Here is a 22,376-nt window from a genome sequence, read left to right as displayed (position 1 = left end):
GCATAGGAGGTAGGGACATAGCTAGGGAAGCTTGGATGATGTCTTGAACTCAACGTGGAGCTCAACAAACAGGAACCGTAATATCTTCATTCCTGAACAACTATTAACATTTAGCAGGCGGATCCATGTGAACCCAGCTCCGTGACAACCAAGACTTCAGACGCTCAGCAACTGGCTGGATACCACGTACTTAATGATGTTTCTTGTTCCGTTGACGTGTGGTGACATCATGAAAAGATTGGTTCCAGAGTGGGTTATAATGAATTTTAAACATATGGACATTTTCCTTCTCTGAGTATGTAGTCTTAGGGCATAATTCTGCCCATCGGGTGGAATCAAAGTGCTCTATGAGCAGTGAGGAATTCTAGATCGGCATTCGGCACACTCCGGAACATCAGGTATGAAAAGTCCAAAAAAATGAGAAAAACTAAGTCACGTGGGAGAAGGAAACTTTGGAAACCTCAAGCATTCTCTTCCTCCGAGAAGTGATTGTCCCAGGTGGTCGGCCCAGCGGTTTGGGGACTTCTTGCTCTTTGCTGCCGGCTGCTTTGTTTCCTCTTTAGCGGGCAGCTCCAGGTTCTGCGAACGTTGTATATTTTTGTGGTTCGCCTTCCAGTCTACCCTCCAAGGCCTGTGACTCACAAGTCCCGGCTCCAAGCGTTGGCCACAGTCTCAGTGGCTTGGCAGGACACCCCACTCTGACTCCCATCTCCTTGAAGGAAGCCTTGTAGCTGAGGGGGTCCGTGACAGGGGCACAAATCTTATCCAAAATCGATGGCATTGTGTCAGGAATTAAACCATCCGTGATTTGGCCGTGCTTCTCATCCCCTCACTAAACAACACAGCACTATTTTGGTGACTTAATCCAATTACAGTCTTTGAAAGAGTACTGTCAGTGCCACCTAGTGGAACTATTGTAAATCCCACCGCCTCGTGATGAGTCCCTAAAATCAGGTTGTCTTCCGGTTTCAAAACCGTCTGGCCTACGGATTCACGTCAAGAGGTTCTACAGACTTGTCCCCCGATTATGTGCCACACAGAGTCTTACTAGCCGCAAGGCCACTTGAGTGATGTTGGACGGTAGCTCTTACTCGGCCTCCAACGTTTGTGGACGTGCTATTGCTTCTCAAGAAAAAGTTGCTTCGGTTCCTCGCGGCATTCACGGATATCTGTGTGCACAAGCCGGCTCTCTGTGCTTTAGCTAACATATTCTACAGCAGATCCTACGAGGACCGACTGCCCAACTCATAACGAGCTTCTCTTAAATACCATGCTTACCCCCATCGGTAAGCTCCAAATAGACATTTGGTATTTGGATTTGATGATCTGGCCCCAACGGAAGGACACTGATCCAAGTAACGCCAATCAAATTGGGAATTTGGACCTGAGACTGGAGCAGAGACAGGAGTTGGGAAACAATCCTGACAGTAGGTCTGTATCTATTTATGTCCATGTATCTATCCATCTATCATCTGTCTATCCATCCGTCTATCTATCTATCTATCTATCTATCATCCAGCTCTCTAATCTAGAGAAGAGAAAACATACAAGCAAATGAGGAAGTTCAGATATGTTTGGGAAATCTTGTTCCACAAACTTAAACAGTTTATTCTCCACAGACCACTTATAGCCTTTCATACGCCAGCGCGCACCATGAATCTTCTGGAAGAGGGGTAGAACACTGATCTCAAGATCTTTCCAGGAAGCCGGGAGCCCCAGCAACAGTCATGCAATCTCTCAGAAGCGCTGCTCAGAGCGCTTCCTTAAGTACTTCCTGAGGGCCCGTGGAACCCCAGGGCTTACTCACACATAGATTTCTGAATCCCAGGCAGGGTCCCTCGTGCGGCAGGTCTAGGGTGGTGCAGAATGTGCTTTTCTAGCAAGTTCCCAGGTGATGATGATCTGCTGGCCTGAGGAACACATCAGAGAAGAACTCTCTAAAGCAGCCTTTCATATTCAGAGAGGAGCTGGAGTGTCCCCCAGCGCGGAGTCATCTGCTGAAGACCGAGTCCGGGGGCAGTGAGTGGCCTTGAACCACACCAGGGCAATCCACTGGCCCAGGACTAGAGAGAGGCCGCCAGGAGAGACCTCGAAGCTTCTTACAGAGACAGGTGCCCACCTTCTTCCAGAATAATGTTGAAAATGCACCCATGTGCTCAACAAGTCAGGATTTCCATCAACTGGCTAAATTACTAAGAACTAGATAGTCATATGCTGATCCTTAGAATGACCTCCCTGTATTGTTTTTTCAACTAACAGGCCTTAGCACTCCATAAACTTTCGGTTTGCTTGCTTGTATGTTTGTCACAGAGAAATGTGCAGATTCCTCCGTAGCTTCGGGAAAAGTAGGAGGAACAGGGTGGAATCCAGGGGCTCCTTGCTATAGTTTACCCATTGCGGGCTGCGCAACTCATCATAAACATCCCCGTGACTCTCTACTGGGCTCCAACAAGTCCTTTTTAGTCTGGAGGGCTGACCTGGAGCCCTTTCCCTGAGTCTCTTCGCCACCCCAGAGATGCTCGTGCTGGATGCTCTTGGGCGTCTCTTCCACGAGGAGGACTTCCCCGAGCTTCCCTCCTGTGGCCCTTGCCCCATCCATACAGTAGGTAAAATCCCTCTTCCTGGAGGGTCTCTGAGGACTGTGTGTCTTTTCTTTACAGCGTGTATCATAGTTGTATTTCATGCTTATTTGATTAATGCCCATCTCAGCAACCAGACTGTGAGCCCCAAGAAAATAATAAGGTTCTACTCTGCATCGTATCCACAGCATCTACTGAAGTTCCTGACACAGCAGAGGTGCTCAAGTAAGATTTACTGGGTGGATGGAGGGAGGAAAAGGGAGAGGGAGGGAGGGAGAGAGAGGAGGATGGACGGATGGATGGACAGATGGATGGATGGACAGATAGACGGATGGACAGATGGATGGATGGATGGATGGATGGATGGATGGATGGATGGACAAATGGTTACACAGGTGGATGAACAGATGGATGAACAGGCATGTTCTACTCCGATAGCAAGCCTTAGAAATCAGGAACCCTATGGCACAGTCAAGGAAGACAAAATGCATGGAGTCCGACTCAGAGGGGCGCCCTGGGAGGAAATAGTCAGCATTGCTTCTGCACCCACAGCCACCGGTCATGCTCTCCTAAAATCATTTAACTTACTGAGTTTTGATCGTTTTGCCTCCACAGTAGGATATAAGTTCTTCAGGGGGTAGGGAGCAAGTTTTTCTTGTCAGTCTCAACGTCTCGGCTGCCTGACCTGTAGTGGACCCTTACCGAATGTTTGGGGACGGCAGTGTTTGCCCTCCTCCTGAGAGGCCCCTGCCCCCTGTATTCCCACAACCTCACCAAGTGGCACCGGTCTCGTGGTAGACATCACGACAGTCAGGCCCCAAGAGGTTCAAGGACTTGTTTAGGGTCCCCCGCCAGGGGTCATGGCAGAGTAAGTGGCAGAACTCTGTCTTCCTCGCTCCACATCCAGGGACCCTCACACTTCATTCCCAGCAGTGCTCTCAGCAGGGAGAGTCTGAGGAACCTGTGCTCCACGCAGGGAGCTGCCTGCCCACCAACCCCGCCAGGGATCTTGTTAACACAGCCTGGGACAGTTCATTCTAAATTCTGGATTGAGTCTCCCTACAAACACACAAAACAAAAACAGTGAGCGAACTACATTCACCGAGAAATGGGCAAGAAACAGGAATGATTTAAAAGGACCCTCTTTGTGTGAGTAAACTCTAAAATTACACCGAAAGGCAAAATACACTGCTCTCTGTTCAAAACATGTTTTTTTATTAGAAACAACATAGACGCTTCCTAACACATTCTGCAAATATAATACACTTTATTTTCTTTGCCTGAACTTCTGTGAACAAGATGTTCCTCCCTCGGTGGTCATTCCTATATTCAGTGTGAACTCTGTGCCGGGCAGGGAAACGCGCTGAGGGATCGCAGGAATGGGAACGAAGGAGAGAGAAAGCTAGTTCACACCCTCAAGGAGACTGCGGTCGTGTTGAATGCAGAATGCTTTTATTTTGGATGTGTCCATTTTAGCATACTTCCAGTTTATAAGATATGTTCGAGTCTCTATCTTCGGAACATAGCCTGTGTATCCAAGGTAAACTGGACGATTAAAACAATGATCTGGGCGAAATCAGGCTAAAATACGACTTTGAGTCTTAATCAGATGAGTTATGAAAGAGTGATACCATGGCCTTAGATCATCGTGATAAGAATTTTAATGCTCTGATATTTTTGAGAGACCTGAAATGTTTGGATACAAAAAGAAACTGTCTCTCTTTATCTTCTATAACAGGCAAAAAACGTCTTCTTTGACAGTAGCTCTGGAATCACGGTCAAAGGGAAAATTAAACAGAACCCACAGGCACATGTATTATCCTTAGCCTTGGCCTCTGTCTCTCCTCTTTAGTGACTTTGATACATCCTAGTGTTATGAACGGGGCCATGTACATTCAGATGTTGTCAGTGCAAACCCAAAATGGCTTCTTTGGAAAGTTGTCTACAGCATCTTTATGACAGATAGTTCCCTCTGGTTTTTGTCTTTTCTTGGTGCCTTACGCCCCTGGCAAATTCCACTTTCATACTCTTCGATGCTTTTTCATAAAGATGATTCATTAATTACGTAACTATGATTTACTTCTATACCTTTGCAAAGTTTCCTTATAAATATATTTTAAAAAATGATGCTAACTGACTCTGACACCCCATATGTCCCATTTCTGCTGCGGGAAGCACTGTTGAGTACGACTTCTGCAGTGTGCAACAATGAGGCGATCCTTACAGAGGATCCGTTCCATCACCTTAAGATTCGCTGTGGTTCCAGCCACGTCTAGCTATACACATCCCACCCATTCAAAGATAAGTTACTGACGCTTGTTCACAGAACGAAGCTTTCCCCTGACACCCCGTCGTCCCCCACACCCAGTATCACCGGAAGTGTTATCTCAAATGCTCTCCAGGATTTAAGTAACAACAGTATTTAAACGACAATTAACACCATAACAGGGAATTTGCTGGCAGGACGCGAACAATACGGTTACTCCAGATGCTGTATTCGAACTGGATGGGCCCGTTGAAAAAATAGATGTAACCTGTAAGAAAAAGACCAAAAAGAAAATTTCACCGTGTGGAAACAATAAGGGTTTATGCCAGCTCACGTTAAAAGTGCAACCTGTTGGGTCCCATTTTTTTTAACATGGCAACATTTATGTTTAAACCCTTCTAATGCTTTACTACATTGCTTATAGTTTCAGGGAGGAAAAAATGTACAAGGTTTCCCGGGTCTCCTGAGTGGTCACCTTGAAATCGTCACCTTGCCATGAGCTCCAGTGTGGATGCTTCACGTGTCGATATTAGTTATTTAAGTGGGGAAAAATACCCCTTTTCAAGATTAAAGCAAAAACAACAATATAGTGATTGGGGTCATTTTCCTTATAAACGACACCCCACTCTACCCCTGATTTAAATTATGACAATAATCTTTGCCTCTTGGCACGGCTAAGCACAATTCAAGATAATGTTTCAAGTCGGCACCCTTTATTTGGAGAATTCGCAGTCATTTAAGCACCGTTTTCATTTATTCTAACTAAGTGTGTTATGTTTTGTTTGCTGCCTGTGTGAGTAGTCACAGTAATTCCTTACCTGCCACACATTTACTAGCACATCTAAGTCCTGGATAAAACTTCTGTGTAGGAGAGATGATTAGGAGGGGTACAGAAGCCCCCCGTTAAGGTCCGTGTGATGGAACTCGTTACCGTTTTTCTCGTAGACGGCGTCCACTTTATCACCAATCCCTGGAAAGTCCTCTTCGATCAGCCTGGGGGAGTCTTGATCCATGGCGTGGTTGCTGTCATCATAGCTAGGTGGCGAGGAAAAGGAACTCTTCAGTAGGTCGCATTGCTTAGAAATTCTCTTAAAAATGACTCAAAGGATATCAGGACGCCTTTCAAAACTGACAAAAGTATTAACATTTTAGGCGCGTTTAAAATATCCGGGAGCCTTTTCAAATGAGTAATTACGATACTGAGTGCGCGATGGGTGTTTCCTGAGTATTTGCTGACTTGGCAAAGGCCATCTTTGTAAAGACAGTTACCAGCTCGTCTCCATCTGCCAAACTCACCACCCCCGCACGGGCACCCCTGCCAACCACACACATCCTGAAGTCAACCTAGAGCAGCCGTCCATCATGTACTACTGTTACTGTTGCTGATGAGTCTCTTGTCCTTGAGGGACATTCTGATTGGTGAGAGACCAGAGCCACTGACCTATGGAGACGGCTAGGACCTGGGCACACCGCAACACTAAGCAACAGAAGCTAGGCATCGTGACAAGGATCCAGAAAGTGCCATGAGAGTACATGAGGAGGGAGAGAGCCTCAAGGGTTCCAGAAAGACTTTGAGGTTAAATGGTATTTCCGGTTAATTCGAAACAGTGGGTAGAGTTTCAAAAGGGAGAGATGCAGGGAAAGACCCTCCAGCCAAAAGGGGGGATGAGAGCACGGTGCGTTTGTGATCTGGTGAGTGATACGCCCTCAATGAACCACAGACCTTGTGTCGGGCATGGGGACCGGCATGGCAGCACTAGGAGAACTTTAGAGAGTAGTGAATGTCACTGTCAGAAATACAGAAGTCAAACGGCAAAGAGGACATATACAGGGAATGCGTGTGTGTGTGTGTGTGTGTGTGTGTGTGTGTGCACGCGCATGCACATGTGAGTCCAGATAAAGTAGAGCTACTGATTTAAACATTTTAAGTATGGGATCCCTGGGAGATATGAATATTCTCTCTCTCTCTCTCTCTCTCTCTCTCTCTCTCTATATATATATATATATATATATATATGTATATATATATACATACATATATATATATAGGCATGCCCTAGCCAACTAAAGACATCCTGAAATCATATATATATATGAAATATATATATTTTCATCTATCTATATCTATATCTATATCTATATCTATATCTATATCTATATATCTGTCTATCTGGCTCTAGAATCTTCAATGTTGCCAGTATCAAAGCTGCCTTAATATCTACGTACGTTCTAAATATTCTAACTCCACCTGTCCTTCAAAAAGGGGCTGACTTCAAGAATTGTAGGCCTAGCAGCTTCCTGGCCAACCTCCCCTTGTGTCTGGGTGAGCAGACACGAGGAAGGGGCGGCCTTCTCTCTCTCAGTCTTCTCCTCCACCTGCTCTTGTGTCTTCTCCGGCCACGGAAGGTGGAGCTGCCTGTGAATTACAAGCTGACAAGAAAGAGGAGCCAGGAGAAAGACCAGTGAGAACGAAGATGTCCAAGTAAAAGATGGCTTCAGCAGGGCTGAGGTACAACAAGTGGCCAAGAGAGAAAAGAACGGCTCCGAGGAGGTGGGCACTGTGTGTATAGATGTGTGTTTTCAAGAGCACTGAGACGATTAAATCCCTGCCAAAGGATTTGCCCCCAGGCAAATCAGTAAACATGGCGGCCATACCTCCAGACCTGGTTTCCCGAGAAGAAGAGCGTCTTCCCTGTGTCCTCAAAGTGGACAGCAGCACTTATCTTTTTAACATCTTTTGGAAATCCCAGTTCGGATATTTTTTTGGGGTAACCTTCCAGAATGTCATAACCATTAAGAGCCCAAAATTTTCTGCCTAGAATAAGTGAAAGAACGGTTTTATTATGCAAGGGAATCTATTAGGACACATTATGTAGATACGTACGTTAACAAAGAAAGACTCATTTTATACATTTACAAATAAATTAGCATTTGTGGTCACCATGTTTACGCAGCATAGAAATAAGAGCGTTTGCCAAACAAAGACAGGATCTAAGATACTAATTTCCTAATTATGAGTATAATTAGCAATGAAACCCCATCATTTTTGGTTATTTATTACCTTTGAATGTTAATCAGGAGTTCGGTGAAAAGAACATTGAGATTTCTTCGTGAATGACGGTGGGAACAGTACATTAGATTGAAAGCTCAAATATTATACCAGATAGAAAGTTGTTACTTCCTTCTCTTAAAAGTGACTTTATTAGAATGCTAATTATAATGGTCAAACAACAGAAACAATGTTAGTAGAATGCTTGTAGCCTTTACAGATTATGATCAAGAAGACAGAGTAGTAGTTTGGAAAACTGTGATTTTATGTCAAGGGAGCAAGTAAAATATTAAAATGTACATACGCTATGACAATAAATATTCAAAAATATATACTACCTATGGCGAAGAACTACTAAAACAAGTAAGGAAATGAAATAAATCGACTTTTCAGAAGTGGGAATTATGGATAATATTTTTTCCCATTTTTCTGATCAGGTTTGCTCAGCAAATGATTTCTAAGAGGAAATAAGAAAAAACTGGCATGATTGCTATAAAACAAACAGATTTGTAACGATAAGTAATACCGCAGACTTTTCACTTGTCGCATTTGGGGACGCTTGGTAGAAAGGTTCCAGGTACGTTCGGCTTCCTATTTTGTTACCGTGGGTTCTTCTTTGGGGTACTTTGGAGGAGGGTCATTTTGCTACGGCTCTCGCAGCATCAGGCTCCTCCCTGCCTCACTGGGGAAAGGCTTACCTCTAAAGATGAAGATAAGGTCACGGGAGGAGTGCTCGTAGGCGGCGTCTATGCGGTTGGGAAGTTCCGGCCAAAAGGATTTTGTTAAAAACAGCTCTGCGTCCACCTGCTGGGGGTGCAGGCGCCAGAAGAATCTAACGGAAAAGGAGAAGCGCACAGTTTGCTGTCACAGTCTTGAAGTGTAGATATTTCTGGTCCTGCTAGCCGCGCCCCCCCCCCCCGCCCCGTCTCCACATCCACACAGGGAAGTTGGGGCGATCATCCCCCTCACTTGTGGACGTTTCCCTTCCGTGCCAGCTGGAAAAGCTGCTGTCTAAAGTAGGAAGGTTTGAAATCTCACAGACCCTCGAAGGCCCCGCGGCCTTCGTGAGTTACGGCCACGCTTTGTTCAGTTTTGCAAATGGTGCAAGTGGTGAGCGAATGCACCAGGAGCTGTGTTAGGCTCCGGAAAGAAACCTGGGGTTACAAAAACTATGTCTTCCAAGATTTTGTGGCCTAGACACAGATGCCTGAGAAAATGCCTGGGCTACAGTGTAACCAGAGCTCTACTAGGGGAGGTAGGAAGGCTATTGGACCACAGATAAGGGATCGGTTAATTGATGGATGAATAAATGAACAAGTTAACAAATCAGCATATGAGAACAATGTTCTAAGGTGAAGTTAAAAATTCATTGTTCGCTCCCCACAGGGAGGTCTAGGTTTTAAATAACTCGCTCTCCCAAATTCCCACATACGTTACCAGAAAAAAAGTCTTCCCAAACCAAAAGGAATTCACGTGGACACTGTAACCACTTACTAATACAGGGATTGATTTCAAAATGTGTGTTTTTAAAGTAAACAACCTGGTTTTCTACATTTACTTGGTTATCTTTGCGGGAACGAATGTAACCAAAGTCATAAAGAGAGGCTGCTTTAGGCCAAGAATCCCCATTGAAAAGTAAGGTGTATATCTATCAGTCATTCATTTCATCCGAAACACGTAAAAAAAACACCAAAAACCGAAAAAGAAAAAAACCAAACTGCCCAAAGATGTCTTATTTTCGCTGTTAACTTCACGTGTGGAAATCTGCCTGGATGTGCGGCAATGCACAGGTCTAGCTGATGAACGTCTGTGACCCGCAAGCACCTGTCTTTAAAGATCATGGTCTCTCCTCGGAGACTGGTGATGGCGTCGAGGGTCAGGGACGGGTCACATTTGTCCGGCGTTTTGGGATGTTTCGGGTTGGGGTCCTCATCTCCCGGGCCTGCAGTCGTGACACAAAGGGCAGAAGGTGACGAGGATGGCCTCTCGGATGACCCAACCCCGCTAACACACAGCAGGCAGGTCCCCTCCAGGGAGGGCGACAGGTTCTCAGCCTCTGAGTCATGATGCACACACGATGTGACCCTGCTCCCTGCCCCCACTCTTGTGGCTCCTCCTGCTCTCGTCCTTCCAGACCCCTGGACACCCTTCTCAAGTACAAGTTCAGGTTTGAGGCTGGTGTTAGGGATGGGTGGGCTGCGGGAGGGCACCCCCCGCGGGCTTTGCCCCAGCTGCAGACGGGCTGCTGCCGAGAGACACATTCAAGCCACTCCTGGTGTCTCGTCATCCCCGAGGGAGCCTCGCCCCAGCTGTCACCTGCTGGCAGCGTCCCGTCCGCGCTGGCTGCCTCCCCAGTCCACCCCAGCACCGCTCTGCATGCCCAGCCAGGCCCCCCGGCCACACTCGCGTGCCACGAGCGTGTGGCCCCCGCATCCCCCGGCTCACGTGCATGCCGGGCACAGTGACAACTCTGAGCTGCCTTCTCCCCACTGAGTTCATCCTTTGCCCCATCAAGCGCCTCACTCCCAACCCTGGAGAAGTAAGGAGAAAGGCTGGCCCACGCCCACACTGGCTACCCCCGCAGACTTGAGCGCACAGGGGGAAACAGGAAGTGTCCCGAGCTCTGTGCTCAGAAGCGTTTACACCGACGACCCTCCACTGCGGCTTTAGCCCTCTTTATTTATTTTTTTTTTAATTTTTTTTTTAACGTTTATTTATTTTTGAGACAGAGAGGGACAGAGCATGAACAGGGGAGGGGCAGAGAGAGAGGGAGACACAGAATTGGAAGCAGGCTCCAGGCTCTGAGCTGTCAGCACAGAGCCCGACGCGGGGCTCGAACCCACGGACCGTGAGATCGTGACCTGAGCCGAAGTCGGACGCTTAACCGACCGAGTCACCCAGGTGCCCCGTTTTAGCCCTCAGGGAAGTGTGCTTGTTTCGGGAGAGGTTTAATTACTTTGTAAACGTGGCTGAAAATTTGGAAGGAAGAAAGAGGAGATTCTTACGACAGTCACTGTAGATGTTGGTTAAGTCACCACAGGCCACTTGAATGGTTTCTATGGTGGCAAACTGAAGGGGTTGAAGGAACGCCCAAGATTTACGGAAGCCGGTCAAGACCTCACTGTCACCCTTGGCCCCTGTCCTGCAGACTCTCTATTTAAGCTCCGGGGCTTAGTTGCTTCATTGGCCAAATGGGAAATTAATTAAATATTTTCCTTCCTTATGTCAGAGGTGTCTTAAGGGTATCAAAATACAAAATACAAATAAGAATCTGCAAAATCTTTGGAGAATAGAACATTTTCTACTTGAGCAGGTAGTCTGATTCAGAAAAAAAAGAAAAAAAGGGTATGTTTTTCCAGGTTCTAATAACAACCAGGAGGTGCCTGGGTAGCTCAGTCAGTTAAGCATCTGACTCTGGTTCAGGTCATCATCTCACGGTTTGTGGGTTCTGGCTCCGTGCTGATACTCAGAGCTCGGAGCCTGCTTCAGATTCTGTGTCTCCCTCTCTCTCTGTCCCTCCCCTGCTCGTACTCTGCACCCCCTTTCTCTCTCAAAAATGAATAAACGTTAAAAAAAAAAAAACAGAACCAGGACAGTAATATTGGTCATGAGAAATTCACTAATGATTTTGAAAATAAGTGCCTGTACCTATTCTGTTTCTAAACTGATAAATTAAGAGTTACCATAGAGAGACTGGATCCCTTGTACGTCGTCATCAGGAAGCATGAAGTGGCTTTGGCCAGTGTAGGTGTAGATGGGAAACATGAGTGCTCCTGGGTCCTTGGAGTGGTCGAGACCTAAGGAGTGGCCAAACTCGTGGGCAGCGACAAGAAACAAGTTGTAACCTGTAAGGAAACAAGGAAACGATGAGAAAACCAGGTCGTCTGATGACCAGTGGACAGGATGCTATTTTCTTCACGTATTTCTCTTTCTTGGTAATTTTACCGTTTTTTTTTTTTTTCAATGTTTTTTATTTATTTTTGGGACAGAGAGAGACAGAGCATGAATGGGGGAGGGGCAGAGAGAGAGGGAGACACAGAATCGGAAACAGGTTCCAGGCTCCGAGCCATCAGCCCAGAGCCTGACGCGGGGCTCGAACTCACGGACCGCGAGATCGTGACCTGGCTGAAGTCGGACGCTTAACCGACTGCGCCACCCAGGCGCCCCCCGTTTTTTTAACATTAATATTCAGTTGATTGAAGGAAGATTCAAAATATGGATTTAATCCTTATAAAGAATTGAGTGTTTTCTTTGATTATCGCTGCCTACATAATTAGAGTATCAACAGACTGCTCTCGAATAAGTAGTCATCAGTGAGGATTTACTGCGAAGACACTAAAAATCATTGTTCTCTCAGGCCAGGTGAGGAAAGGGGACAGTGGTGGCCTTAAAGGAGGAGTCACGGGAAGTCACATAGGGCGGTACAGATCAAGGGTGTTTCTAGAACATCATCAGAACAAGAGGCACCATGACAAGGGATAACGGCCAAGTATGGCGGATGCACTAAATAGCGTCTCTGGGAATCTACATGGGAACAAATCCCAACCAAACGATCCTTTCCAGAATGTCTGTAGACGCTACAATTTAAGAAATACAGGCCCTGGAGATGATCGGTCCGCTGTCCCCTATTTTAGCAGATCACTGTGTCACAGTTTCTACATGACTTCCTCTAGTCATTCTTTCTGCCAATATCTGAGCCTCTTCGTACTAGTATTTTAAACTGGAAAAAATATATATATATAAAAGGTTGGAAAAAACACATGGAAGCTGGAGTCGGTGGTTCCAGTTTGACCTGAAACACCACTTGCCATCAGAGCCTGTACTCAAAGAAAAGGTACAACCAACTTAGTAACACGTGCAGACCGTAGGAGCAATGAAAGCTCACGTGATCTGAGTGACAAGAAATTCTTCACTGAAACGACCAGCGGTGGAGCCATTCCTGGCCTTCCCATGAAACATTAATCATGGTTTGTGTGTGAATATTTTCCTTCATTTCAGCTAAATATTTCAAACCCAGGATTTATGCAGGAACCCAAAACTCAGGTTCAGTGTGGTTCTATCTTAACAGCACTAGATGTTATTCTTTCTGCCTAAAATCATTCTTACCTGTGTAATAATTCAGAACACAAATATGCAAAGTCTCACCTTTCCTTCCAAAGATAGCTTGGAGGCATTGGAGCTCAGGCATTGGTCAGGCAAGGCCCAGTTTTACTCTTTGGAAAAACAATCCATCTGATTTAAGTGAAGAACTTTAGCCTCTATGAGGACTACCTCTAATTATCACAACCAACAGTCAATATAGCTCCATACTTAAGTCCTAGTTGGAACAATCTGGCTTTTCTTCCTAAATTAATATTTTGAATTCTTTTCAGTTTTGAAGATTCAACTACTGACTGAATTCATTCAACAACGGGTTTCATTTTGCTCTTATATGCTCTGTATATGTATCTGTTTCACGCCGTTTCGAGTAAGACATATCTTGATCTGTTGTAAGGGTGTTTGTAAATCAGTGACATACACATGTCTCAAACAAGTAACGCATATAACAGAAAACAGAAAATTGACTGCACTTGTGCTATTTCTGTCAAGGAAAAAAAAACTATTTCGACTCACATCCAACTCATCTATGACTTGCCTATCCAGCCCTAATAGTTTTTAGGTACGTGTTTGTAACAAACTGTACTTCCTTAACATGCCAAAAGGTAATCTGTAGTAACACCACCTTGGCTGACAGAAAGACATGTTGGTCCTAATTGAAAGTTAGCTAGTATCCCTCAGGCCACTAAACTGAACTGCTCACTTCTAATATTTCACACAGGTTTGTAGAAATGTCACTTATAGAGACTAATAAACATAAGACACATTTGTAATGGTTTTGAAAAATAGAAGCAACTATCAAATATAATTTACGGTATGCTCCGTAATTTCTTGTCAATGGGATCACTGTCTCATCTAATCTAGTAATCGTGACATATCTTCATCAGAAATATTACCTTTGGAAGTACTTGTCCATGTTTCGTCATCATCAAAATGGGCGTCGCCTCCATAATTTGGCCCAGGAGGAAAAGCATGAGCCAGCAGACCAGAGGGTCCATCAAATGGGTAGAAGTCGCCATGCTCTACACACAAAAGCAAGAGTTCAGAATCTAATTATACCCACTAGTGCCCGGCACAATGCTGGGTGGATTCTGTAAAAAGAGATGAATGACCGAAAGGAGGGAAAAAAGAATGGAGACAAGTAAGGAGCAGCATGTAAAAATGTCTCCACAATGTCATCACCTTTAGTTCCAAAAGAGATCATGATGTCAGCAGTGCCATCATGGAGTCTGGTGAAGTTCAGTGGTGTCACATCAGACCAAACTTTGAGGGCTTTTTTGAATGCCTTTTCGACTTCAGAATGAGTCAGATCAGGGGTATAATTCACAATCCTATTTAACAGAGAAAGTTTCGATTACATTTCTGGAAGGCAAAGGGTATTTGATAACATATTTTCTTGGAATACTGCTTTTTGACTCAAATGCCATGCCTTCTCTGAAAGTTCTGGTAGAGGCCCATCATTTCAAAGAACTTAGGAATTATGAGGCCATACAAAGGTAACAAAATGAATTCAGTCAGACATTTGACTATCTCCAAATATCTGACCACTTGGAATCTTACATTTAAAGTATTCACATATTTAATTAAAAAAATTTTTTAATGTTTATTTATTTTTAAGAGAGAGAGAGAGACAGAGCATGAGCAGGGGAGGGGCAGAGAGAGAGGGAGACACAGAATCTCAGCAGGCTCCAGGCTCCCAGCTGTCAGCACAGAGCCCGAGGCAGGACTCGAGCTCACGAACTGTGAGATCATAACCTGAGTTGAAGTTGAATGCTCAACTGATTGAGCCCCCCAGGCATCTCAAAGTATTCATATACTTAATAAAACTTATACTGAATGATACAAGTTTGCAATTGTATCGCTATACCCCAAAAATGCAATAGCTCTGTGAAGTTCCTAGAGACAGCAGGACTCTCCACTTTTAAGCACTATTAGTAAATATGCCTGATGTAGTACATTTGCATAATTTATTAAACCTACTTTTACTTCTAATTTGATCTCTTTTCTAAAAAAAAAAATACTTTGAGGTTTTTAACATACAGTAATTCTGGGTTAAGGAAACAATAATAGATGTTAGGGGACGTTCTCACCAATAGTATTAACGTCATCAGTGGAATTCTTTAACTTCTAGTTAAATATTTAAAGCCTATCTTTAAAAAAACGGGACCAACATGTTCTGTCCCCTACAGCCTGTGCTGAAAATTAGGCATTTCATGCTGTTTTCCAAAGTAGCAAATCTTAAAGAAAGATAACCTCTGACGTACCTGTAGGTTAAGTTCGTCTTGGACCACTTGAGCGTTCGGGGGAAAACGTTGTACTCGCCCACATCGGGGACCCCACATCTCGGTTTCTTCATGACGTCTAAGGTGTTGTCATCGAGCTTGCCGGTGACCTCTAAGCCAAAAAAGGCTTGCATTTCTCGGAGCCTGTCGGCCACGGAGCTCGTGGCCGCTTTCTTCAGGATTCCAGCGGGATTCATCGGGTAGTAGTAAGATTTCAGGTAGCGCTGGAAGAGAGAACAGAGGCACCTGCTGGAAAAGGGAAGGGCGTCGGGGAGACGGGGCGCGGCGCTGGGACCGGCCGGATACTGTACCTCTGCCAACTGGAAGTCTTCCTCGGACAGGTCGTCGTCACCATCGCTGGGAAGGGGCAGGGACCGACAGCGAGCCCAGCTCCAGAGGAGGAGGGCGGCGAGGAAGGCCCGGTGCATCCTGACGGTTGTGCCCGGAGGCTGCTGGCCCCTGCAGACGCGCACCTTTATTTTATAGACCTGCAGGGGTGACTCATCGTCTGAGGACACGCTCCGCTTCCTAGGGAGCTGAAAGTAAACATGCTTACAGGGCGACTTTTGCTTTCCTCCCAAGAAGTGTGGTTTGTGGGAGAATTTGAGGGAAATAGGAAATGAGGCCATCTCTCATTTCACCAGGGGCCCAAAAACCATCTGGCCAAACAAACGGCCTCAGCACATTTAGGGATGCTGTGGGAAGAAACAGACTAGTGAGTTGTTCACTCCACTGGGAAAAAGGTTGTTCCCTCCTAGGAAAGCAGCCACTTTTATTGTTTTCGGAGAAGAAAATCAAGACGCTGCACTCCTTCCTTACAGGCACACTGAGTCCTGCTTCTACAGCATCTGTACCCCTGTGACCTGCAAACATCACTGTCCCCAAAGCAATTACAGAGGGCAACGCTGTCTACCTGAGGCCGCAGACTGGACCAGACCCACGCTCAGAGCCCCGGAGGCACCAGGGGACATCCACGGCATTGATGCGACGGTTGAAATCTAAAGGCTCTGGTGTGACCCCTAACAGACGTGGAGTCCCGCTCAAATGCCCGGCAGGTCCAGGACGAGGGAGGAGAAGATACTGGAAGACAGCGTAACGGCTACCACGTATTGAGGGATCACTACCCGCGAGGCTTAAAAGGCATGATCTCATTTAATCTGTATGACAGCCGCGTGAAGTAGGGACCGCTGGAAGGCTTGTTTCCACCGTACAGATGAATAATCTGAGACACAGACAAGTTAAATGCTTGCTTTGGGTCACAGAGTTAATAGACGGTCCTCTCGGCATTCCAATCCAAGCCACTAGACTCAAGACTTCGTGTTCTTCACCACCATCCAGCCTGGCCTCTACCCCATTAATTCTCAGAAACCGAACTGCTTTGTTCCCACACGTCTGGGAGTATCCAGGAAAACTGGGGGGGCTAGGGAAGCTCATGGCCATTGTCAAGTTTCTCAATTTTTATTTTTAAGTTTGCACAGTAGAAGTGCCTTAGGTCCAACACTCAGGAAAGCCGTCCTCGAGGTCTATTTCTATTATCCCCTTCAGAACCTCTATTACCCCCTTCAGAACCTCACACAGTGAGTTCCATGAAATCAGAACGCTGTCTTTGGTCCCCCGGCGATGTAAATGGATGGAAGAATATGAGTCATGATCTTCAGATCGAACGACAGAAATTGATGCACGTTAATTTAAGTGACCAAGAGTCAGGGCTCAGGTCCGGAACAGGAAGAGAAAAAGAAGGAGCGTGAATACAGATTCGGGTGGGTCAGGAAGGGGCACCCGTGTGTGAGTAAAAACGTCATCACCTCCACTGGCCGGTACCTCAGGGTGAGCAGAAAGCCTGTGAAATGTGGGCGATCAGTTGAGGAATTTGTTTTCTTTTTTGAGAGAGAGAGAGAAAGTGCATGCAAGTGGGGGAAGAGCAGAGAGAGAGGACAGAGACAGAGACAGAGACAGAGAGAGACAATCTTAGGCGGGTTCCACACTCAGCACAGAGCCCCACGTGGGGCTCGATCTAATGACCCTGGGATGATGACTGGAGCCAAAATCAAGAGTCAGAAGCTTAACTGACTGAACCACCCAGCTGCTCCACTTGAGGGAAATTTATGCTTTTCCCAAAACAGAGCCAAATAGATCCTTACAATAAATATTTCTAATGAGTCCAGGATTAGGTTTGGGCTCAACCAGCAATGCAAAACAATAACTTCAGTCTCTTTACAACAGCTTATTTTAGATTAAGTGATAATTATCCAAAACTTTGATTCATCTACTAAGCATCTAGGAAATCAGTTCATTAGGTACCATTTATTTTTACCAATAAAATAAGGCTTTTCAAGTTTCAGATATTTAAAAAGAAGCCCGAAAGACCTCTGGAAACAAATGACATTTTATGTAACATGTGGAAGGGGGAGAGACACATCACATAGGTTAAGTACTTGTAGGTTCTCATATATCTGTAGACATGTTACCACGTTAAGCTAGAATGTTTTAGTATGTAGGGGTGTCTGGGTCGGTCGGTTAAGTGGCCGACTTCGGCTGGGGTCATGATCTCATGGTTCATGGGTTCGAGTCCCGCGTCGGGCTCTGTGCTGACAGCTCGGAGCCTGGAGCCTGCTTCAGATTCTGTGTCTTCCTCTCTCTCTGCCCCTCTCCTGCTCATGATCTGTCTGTGTCTCAGAAATGAATAAACGTTAAAAGAAAAAAAATGTAGAGTGTTTTAGTCTATAAGCAATGAATCATGGGAATCTACCCTCAAAACAAAGAGCACACTGTATACACTGTATGTTAGCCAATTTGACAATAAATTATACTTTTAAAAAAAGAAACAAACAAACAAACAAATAAACCAGAATGTCTTAAAAAGCCGCTTTAGTTATTAAACCAGCAACTATTGATTGGGCATCAACTCTGCGGGATACCGTGCTAGTCCCTGCGCAGGTAGAATGAAGATAAGAGCCTTTTTCTTGGGTTAGTTAAAATATTACCTCCCTGCAAAGACACATTTTTTAATGAGAAATGACAATAAGTAAATGTCATGGTATTTCAACTTCACAAATAATGTTAATTACAAACACGTTAGTATTTTATTGGTCTCATTCCACTTAAGAATATAAACAGTGCAAAATAAGAAACAGGTTGATGAGAACACACTGTTCACTTTCTGTAGTGTTCTTGGTAAGGTAAATAAAAATTGCTCAGAAGGTTAAAATAGAAATTGATTCCTTAAGAAAACAATCAGACTGCTTATCCGTGGGCTACTGTTCACAGAGGAGTGCACTTGGCCGGTGATTAGGATGTGTCATCACAGGGAAATGTGTGGGCAAATTGCTTGTCAACACGAGTCCTTATCTCTGGCTGTTAAGCGTTGGAATGAAAGCCAGTCCTAACCACCGGTGAAGTGGTTTATGGTGTCAAATGAGACCTTTAACACAATTAGCTGAGCTGGTATTCACAAGTGGTTCTAACGAGCCTGCTGGACACTGGAAATTGGAAAAGCTGTAGAATGAGCAAACAACAGTGGACCCAGTGAGAAATGTGTATCTACTGCTGATTCAGACAGAAGCAATATGGGACTTTTTAAGACCTACATCATCATCTAAGCTCAAGACATCACCCAGGACAGAACCAGAGATGTCCATGACCAACCCCTGAGTAAAGCACAGGAAGATTCCAGAACAGGAAAACCGGGAACAAAGGGTCAGCTGCGTTGGATTACAATTCTGAAAATTCTAGAAGTCAAACAATCTTTAAGACAAAAAGTCTGGTTTCAGTTTAGAGCATGGTAAATCAACAATGCTGGTGGTGACGCTTGGTGTGTTTATTCTTCTGCAAGTTAAGGATTTGAGTGTGCAGAAGCAGGAAGCAATGGTTGGTAGAAACACATCCGATGGTTGCCTAGTTTCTGACCCCCCTGCAGCCCCACGGCATGGGTTCCATGCCTTTAAAAACAGAATTTCTGATTTAAAAAATAATACACAAAAAAAGTAAATAAACGTGCCGCATGGTGGCTGGAAACTAAGGAGAAACCTAGAAGGGAATATTCCCATAATACCTCGAGATTTTTTAGATAATCCCCTACATATATTCTGAAAGTTGATTTATTTAGACAATAGTCAATCTCAAAGGTTTTTTTTTTAAAAAAAAAAACAGTAGTTTCTGGAATAGAAAAACTTGCCATGTTGTTGCTTTGTTGAATCTGCCTTTATTTTCAATTCCAGGAAGGCGATGGGAATGAATCAGGTACGTGCTCCCTGGTTCGCCCTTCCCTGAACCTGTCACAAAACTGAGAAGGAGCTCAAAACTGCACACGATGTATCTTAATAATACTATGTGTTAAAGAGGTTAATACCTGAAAAGTTTTCATAAACTCCAGTTGGATAATTCCGGAAAACCGTAGGCAGGAAGTATACACTGTCAACGGTGACTCCCCGTGAGTCCCGCTACCAGGCTGGTTTCACACCTCCACGCGCAGGAAGAAAGCAGCCATCCCGGCCTTAGGATCGGGGCCAGCGTCCGGGCCTCGGGTGTGCACTAACTTCACTCATTTCCTTGGGGCGTCCATCAGCGCGATGTGAGGGCCCCCAACTTTTTCCCTGTTAATGACAATGAGTCAAAGAAAGGCCTTAAACTTGGCGGGAAGGTTATGACCAAGCAATTAAAACACGTCTCAGGCAAGGAGCATTATAAGCTGACATCTAAATGGAAAAGGAACCCTTTTGAGCCATGGACTGCAGGATGGGTGTTTGTTTCTTTTCCCTCTCCATCGATTCCGCTCTTCGCTGAGTCTGCGAAGACCATGCAGAGGGGCCTTGACGACCGTTACACCCGCCCCAATCCCAACCCTGCCATGCATTAGCCCTGTCACACGTGCCACTTGTTGGCTGTCACTGATACAGCAGTGAACAAAACACGTCGGAATCCCGGTCCTTAAGTGGCTAACACTCTACTAGGGGGAGAGAGGTAATTAGAGAGAAAAACAGAGCAGGAAAGAGAGAGAGCGCAAGTCGGGGGTCAAGGGGGAGTGTTGCAATTTATATAAGGTGGCAAAGGGGCTCACTGAGAAAGGGACTTGTGAGCAAGAATCTGAGGGAGATGAAGGTTATTGAGTGATCTGGGGCAAGAATGTTCTCAGCAGAAAGGAGACAAGTGCAAAGGCCCTGAGGTGAGAATGCGGCTGGCATACTTGAGGAAAGCGTCAGGAAGTCCAGTGTGGCTGGAGCAGAGTGGGGAGGAAAGGTATTTTCTTCACTTTACAAATGGGATCATCACAGGACCTATCTTACAGGTTACATGATCACTGAAGGACGTATGGACTGAAGACCGTTTGCTACCTTGCCTGGCACATAGTAAGCGCTTGATACATTTAACTAATTCGCAGTAAGTAACCACAGAGCACCCAGCAAAACCTGGGCTCAGCACAGGGGCCACATCATCACCAGTGTCTGCGGGGAGATATTTCAAGGAGGTATGTTTACAACCAAGCCTGGAACGACACCCGCACCTACAGATCCACAGGTCCGCCCCCCCCCCCTCCCCTGAACACCCGTAGGTCCAGCACCACCACCCTACCCCCCATGCCCCCTACCTGCAGATCGCTCAGCCTTGGACTTGGTCATGTCACCTGCTCCCAGGTCCCCGAGGCCCCAGGGGCTGCTGGGGCTTTTGACGTTTCTAATTTCTAGGTTGATTCACTCTTTCCTGTTTATCTTCTTAGCTCTTCCGTCACCTGTGAAACTCAGTCCTCTGTTTAATGCCTAGAGTGGCTTCTGGTCCTGATTGGATCCCGACTGATACAGGTGACAAAATGAGGAATAAAATGGGAAACAGAGGTACGTTTTCAGTCCCAATCAGCACTGACTTACTGTATCTTCTTGTATAATGTAATGTACATCTTCATGTACAAATTAGATTTATTTTCAGATATGAATAAGGATAATAATAGCTCCCTGTTCTTAAATTTCAGAGAGTGAGAAAACCATATGAAATAAAGGTCTTATTTTGAATTCAAATATAATTCTGTTCTACCTTATCCCCAAAGCATACGAGCAAGGAACATCTCATCCTGGTCTGGCCAAAGACCGAGGCCGTGTTCCTCAGTAAAAACATTGCACATTAAGTCAGCCATGCATTCCCGATATGGGAAAAAGACTTGGAGAGGCTTAGACCAGATGTATAAAGATCATTTAATGAGTACAAAATAAGTTCTTTGAGACTAGTTAAAAGTTGGGAGGAAAAATAAATGGAGGCCAAGCTGCTAAGCCTGATTCCCTCAGATCCAGACGTCCCAAAGTCAGGGAGAAAGACTCCTCACTGGTGTATGTCTTAGGACTGCATTTCCCACAGGGGTGCTTTGAACCCCAATTCCATGCGATGTCAGAGGTGTTCTGCTAATATTGATAGTAGGAGGAAAGGAAGAGGGGAATTTCTATGGTCGAGCAAGTTTAGGAGGTATTCAGTCACACAACCATGAGCAGTTTTTTCCTGGAGGACTCCTCAGGGCTTCAACACGGCATGCAAATCTAGGAGGGGCCTAGAGCTTAGAACATGCTTTCAACATGCAATGAAAATTTAGGAGAAGGCTAGAGCTTGGAACATGCTTTCAACACGGCATGCAAATCTAGGAGGGGCCTAGAGCTTAGAACATGCTTTCAACATGCAATGAAAATTTAGGAGAAGGCTAGAGCTTGGAACATGCTTTCAACACGGCGTGCAAATCTAGGAGGGCGAGAGAGCTTGGAACACGCTTTCCAGGTAGCTTCTCGCAGCACTGGGGCCCGGCGGCACACAGACCGGAGGAAGCTGTTTTAGGGGATTCGCAAGGGAAATGAATCTTCAAGAATGGGAAGAGTCAAACGGTAGCAAACCACAGAGAGCTAGAGGCCTTTGACATCAACCCCGAGAAGATCCTTCTCTTGCCAGGGTGCGTGTGCACCGAGCGGTACCTCTGAGCCTTGTGGTCCCTGCAGTGACGGGAGCCCACGGCGTGGCCAAATCCAAGCACAGCAACAGCCAACAGGTATAAGTCCACAGACACACCGTGGATGATCTACACAAAAGCCACCCAAAACCAGCTCTTCTAAAAGATACTTTCAGACGTCTTTTCC

The 22,376-nt window shown here is 45.4% G+C and overlaps 1 protein-coding gene across 1 annotated transcript; it reads right to left on the bottom strand.

Moving 5' to 3' along the window:
• Nucleotides 1–3,818: 3,818 nt before the first annotated feature.
• On the bottom strand, nucleotides 3,819–17,382 carry MMP13 (matrix metallopeptidase 13). The gene is made up of 10 exons (XM_060604565.2): nucleotides 15,585–17,382; nucleotides 15,256–15,497; nucleotides 14,174–14,322; nucleotides 13,888–14,013; nucleotides 11,578–11,739; nucleotides 9,719–9,836; nucleotides 8,593–8,726; nucleotides 7,501–7,660; nucleotides 5,777–5,880; nucleotides 3,819–5,113 (listed from the first exon to the last, which is right to left on the bottom strand). Exons 1-10 carry the CDS (start codon nucleotides 15,900–15,902, stop codon nucleotides 5,013–5,015), a joined length of 1,614 nt encoding a protein of 537 aa, XP_060460548.1. The 5' UTR covers nucleotides 15,903–17,382; the 3' UTR covers nucleotides 3,819–5,012.
• Between the last annotated feature and the right edge of the window lie 4,994 nt (nucleotides 17,383–22,376).

The sequence above is a fragment of the Panthera onca genome, chromosome D1, assembly GCF_046562875.1.
Source record: "Panthera onca isolate mPanOnc1 chromosome D1, mPanOnc1 haplotype 2, whole genome shotgun sequence".
NCBI lineage: Eukaryota > Metazoa > Chordata > Mammalia > Carnivora > Felidae > Panthera > Panthera onca.
This window is presented reverse-complemented; position numbering and strand designations above follow the sequence as displayed.

Bases quoted from the DNA above. Each gene is read 5' to 3' on its own strand.
- MMP13 (XM_060604565.2), bottom strand. From the start codon at position 15,902: ATGGCCTCATTTCCTATTTCCCTCAAATTCTCCCACAAACCACACTTC. The intron at 15,498-15,584 runs GTACAGTATCCG...TCTCTCTTCCAG, and splicing joins AAGACTTCCAGTTGGCAGAG to CGCTACCTGAAATCTTACTA. The intron at 11,740-13,887 runs GTAATATTTCTG...GTTTCCTTACAG, and splicing joins ATGGACAAGTACTTCCAAAG to GTTACAACTTGTTTCTTGTC.